The 4,322-nt window shown below is 43.3% G+C and overlaps 1 protein-coding gene across 1 annotated transcript in view; it reads right to left on the bottom strand.

The window, feature by feature from the left end:
* The window catches only part of CACYBP (calcyclin binding protein), a gene marked incomplete at its 5' end in the record, with an annotated part of 5,657 nt that extends 1,584 nt beyond the window's left edge, over window positions 1–4,073 (bottom strand). Inside the window, 4 exons of the mRNA XM_009866825.1 lie at window positions 922–1,016; window positions 2,177–2,276; window positions 3,079–3,175; window positions 3,881–4,073. Coding sequence (XP_009865127.1) covers window positions 922–1,016; window positions 2,177–2,276; window positions 3,079–3,175; window positions 3,881–4,073 — 485 coding nt within the window. The remainder of the gene's footprint in view (window positions 1–921; window positions 1,017–2,176; window positions 2,277–3,078; window positions 3,176–3,880) is intronic.
* Window positions 4,074–4,322: the final 249 nt, after the last annotated feature.

Genomic DNA, 4,322 nt, shown 5'->3' with positions numbered 1-4,322 from the left:
CTCTTCCAGCTTCCACCCATCACCTCTCATCCCATCACTACAGGCCCTTGTAAAAAGTCCCTCCCCAGCCTTCTTGCAGCTCCCCCCTTCAGGCACTGGAAGGAGCTACAAGGTCTCCCCAGAGCCTTCTCTTTTCCAGGCTGAACAAGCCCAACTCTCTCAGCCTGTCCTCTTAGGAGAGGTGCTCCAACCCTCTGGACTCACTTCTTGATAAGAATGTGTGTGCCTTGTAAAGAAAAACAGACAATTATCATACAATGTATGTCAAAGACACCTCACCTGCAGGTGTTTCCTGCTGTAATTTACCACCCTTATACATCCAGTGCCTGAGCTGCTTGGAGGATTGCTCCCAAGCACTTGAAGTGAATCAAAGCAGCTTGAGACTTCATATAATTATCTAGGTAAGCAGAGACCTATTTTGCTAAGAGGTTGCTGGTTGTTTTGGCTTTTTTGTGCAGGCACTTCACACACAGGTGACCAGCACAGCTGTAGGGAATATGTATGTATTTCTATATAATATACACTTAACCTAAAAAAAGTCAACCTCACTAGAGCAGTTTTTGCAATGAATGCGGCCATCAAAATGCAAATGAACCTTTATGTGGTTGATTATCTTCAGCACTCTCACTGCAGGTCTTTTCTATCGTATTTCCTACGATGCAGTCTTCATCACTGGCAATAAACAGTAGAAAAGCGACAAACAGCTACTCCAAGTGTATCTCCTCCACTGCCAGTCCTACCAGTACCAAAAAAATCCCAACCCAGTGATTCTCAAGACACCTTAGGGGCTCATCCCTCAGAACAGCAATTCTCACCGTTTGCCTGTGCAGTCAGCACTGTACCAAGCTGCTCCCCTGGCAGTCTTACAGCAATTGGGAGAACAATAAACAGAGAACAAGACAAACAGTTGAAAAGACTTACTCTTTCTCTTTGCTTTCTTTTTCCACTTGAGTGAGGCAATCCCATTTTTCCTCCTTCTTCTTCCTACACATCACAAGGACCATGTCTGTCTTTATCTGTATGGAAAGCAGCAAGGCATGAATTTAAAATGCTCATAAAGGGATGCTAGTCTCAATGACAACGAATAAGGTTAGCTGAGAACATAATCTCTACTGTATATTCACAAATTCCCGAAACATTTATCATCTCAGCTATGGATTAGGGTACAAAGTACCCTTCAGGGTACACAGTACTAACCTCGTTGTGGACAATTTAAATGGTGTGATTAACATAACACTAGTACAGAACTATAGTACCACAATACAGGGGAACATACGGTGCTGCAGAAACTGTTTGGTGATCCTCAAGATGCTAGAAGCATGCAGAACTGTCAGGTAAAGGGCAGCTATACTTACTAGACTTCTCCAAAAATACCAAGTTCAGACAGAGGCTCTCAGGCTCTCTGAATTTATTTCCCCAAGGATAAGAAACTAGTTTTAGGGCATTGCTTAATCTTGCAATATGTCTGCAAGTTACAAGCAAAGCCTGTTTAATGGCAACCCTGACCTAAATTTCACAAAGAACTCCACAGCAGACAAGCACCTGCTGGAGCTCTGGCTTGGCTTAGCAAGTACGTGACCACCCCTCGCTTTAAAAATCACCCTCATTTATTTCATTGTTTTAGTTTTACACTATCCTAGTTTTAGGGCAATTTCAAACTGAATCATCCTTTCTTCCTATCTGATGTCACTGAGCAGTGAAGTGTTACTACTGTTCAGTTCTGGAGCAACACACCCTTACGAAGACAGAGCAGGTTTCTAACTTTGCCTTGAGTATTAAGCCTACTTAAGCTTCCCAAGGTTTTGGTCTGCTGACAAGTCTTTTCAGATCTTAAAATTGCAAAGAATTTCTCAAGAGGTATATAAAAGCACAAGGATGCAAATGGATTCTTAGTGGAATTTCCTGCTTAATTATTTCTGAAATCCTGTCAGAGAGCTATTAAAAAAAAATAAGCGTGCAAAATCCAGACATGAGCTTTTGAAACAGAAGCCCGGGATTCCAGACAATAATTCCACAATTATGACAATTAGAGATTAGTAAGAATCACATTCACAGCGAAGAGATTTACAGACAAAGGGAGGGTCTGAAGGTTAGCACCCAGTCTCTTGAACTAGAATCGGGCCATGAACACGGTACTTTGTGAGGGACCTACGAACCTCTGAACTGGTGCACTAACCTTTCTAGAGCTGCCTTCCACAGAGATGGGTTTCAGGAGGTTGTTGAAGGTCATGGTGTAGTTCTTCCCATTCAGATTCTTCACCAGCAGATCGAACGACCTGGAACAAGAAAGCAGGGGAAGAAAGACACAAGCATTCCCATCATTGTAAGATTACTGTGCCTTACCACCAAAAGCAATGTCTGAAAGACCTTCAGCATATGTATTTCGTGAGAAAGCATATGAACAGGCTTGAATTACTTTCTTCCCAGGGCTCTAAAATCTTCAGTGAGGACAAGGGGCCGGTTAGCTCAGTGGATTGAGCGCGATGCTGACAACAATGACAACACTGAGGTCGTGGGTTCGATTCCCGCTCGGTCCCCATGTGTTGCCTGGTCTAGTCCAGAGGTGGCGTCCCTGCCCATGACAGGGAGGTTGGATTAAATGATCTCTAAGGTCCCTTCCAGCCTAGGCCAGTCTATGATTCTAGGACTTAAAGGGAGCTGTCCAGACTTCACAACAAATCAAGACCTTTAGGGTACTTTCTACCTCACTGATCTCCTACAACCTCGGAGAGGCAGATTTACTTAATGTACACTTGAGTTCTAACACCATCCAAAAACAGGGCTAACACCACCTATCCTGTCAAGTGCACTGAGGTGCAACAAGCATTTGTAAAATGAAAATTCCTCGACACCCTCTAAGGAGAACTGCACTTAAGGGTATGTGCTACATGCTACTAAAAGCTAGTATCACTCAAAAGAAAAAAAGGAGCGTGGGGGAGTAAGGGCTGATCGAGAACAGAACTCAAATAATGTTCAAAATAATTTAAAAATAATTCAAAATAATAGTTCAAAATAATTTCAAATAATGTTCTTTACCCATGGTCTCCTCCGTGGCAAGGTGTACCGAGATGAACTTACCTCTCCGTGAAATTCACCTGCACATTCTCAGCTGGAAGCTTCTGGACTCCATTTAAAGAGATATAAATCTTAATAAACTTATCTGACTGATCCCAACCTGCAAGTGGAAAAAAGATATTAGTTTCTACCTTTCCTTCATAAACTTCATGCATTCCACCCCGAGTCCCCTGGCAAGGACTAGGATCTCTGATTTAATGAAACAATCTTCAGAGGGATAAGGGAAAGACATAAATTATTTAGGAGTAATTTGAGAGCAAAGCTGATCCTCACACATAGTCCTGTTCCTTAATTCCTGCAAATTCTGAGAAAAAGCACATATGAGCTCAGCTTACAGGAGAGCTACCCCGGCGGCACAGGGGCAGTCAGAGGTAGCTGTCTGCTTTTGCTGCAGTTTCCTTGACCCGCTTTTCCCCCTGCTCCTCACATGACAAGTATCATGAGTAATTCCTTCTCCTTTCACCTACATGGCAAGCAGAGAAGCCACAGCTCCCTCTTTAGTTCCTGCTAAGAGCTAGGCAAGAGAAGAACACCAGTTGGTACACCAGGGATCATTAACGCATCCCAGCAGTACTATCACACAAACAGAACTGATACACACCGTGGCTGGGACGGCACAGTAAACATGTAGTACCTTTTAAAGCGGGGTCTCCAGTAGGAAGTAAACATTAAGTGTTTACTTCATAGTAGAGACTCCTCTTCAGGAAAGCCTCTCTGCAACACTCAGTGGCAACTGCAACTCACACTAACGTGACCCTGCCTTATCTGCAGAGAGATACCCGAGCATTCAGAAAGGTAATCCTACCATAATTGTTTATTTTCACCGTGTAGCCTCCCAGTGATGATTTTTCTTCCTCTGCCACTTCTTTGGGCTTTGGTGGAGGCTGATTCTTGATTTCTAACTCTAGCTTGTGTTTCTCTGTCATCAGGACATCACGAATTCGCTTCCTGGTGGCTTTTGAAAGCAATTCTTTAACCTCTTCCAAATCTTTCTGCAACTGCTTAAAAAAAAAAAAAATTGTACATGTATATATGGGGTACAGTTGTTTTCAGTCAAGGTTCAGTGACGACACTTTCACATTTCAGCTTTATCAGGTCAGTAGTTTCCATCCCCTCTACACCCCGTCGGCCACTCACTTTCACTTCTCGAACGGTTCATATTTCCAGGTTTAACCTTGAACCAATTAAACAAGGGAACTGGACAGCGGTTCGAGAGGCGCCAGAGCTCCTCAACAGGTTCTGGATGG

Source organism: Apaloderma vittatum, unplaced genomic scaffold, assembly GCF_000703405.1.
Source record: "Apaloderma vittatum isolate BGI_N311 unplaced genomic scaffold, ASM70340v1 scaffold31663, whole genome shotgun sequence".
In the NCBI taxonomy this organism is placed as follows: Eukaryota; Metazoa; Chordata; class Aves; order Trogoniformes; family Trogonidae; genus Apaloderma; species Apaloderma vittatum.
This window is presented reverse-complemented; position numbering and strand designations above follow the sequence as displayed.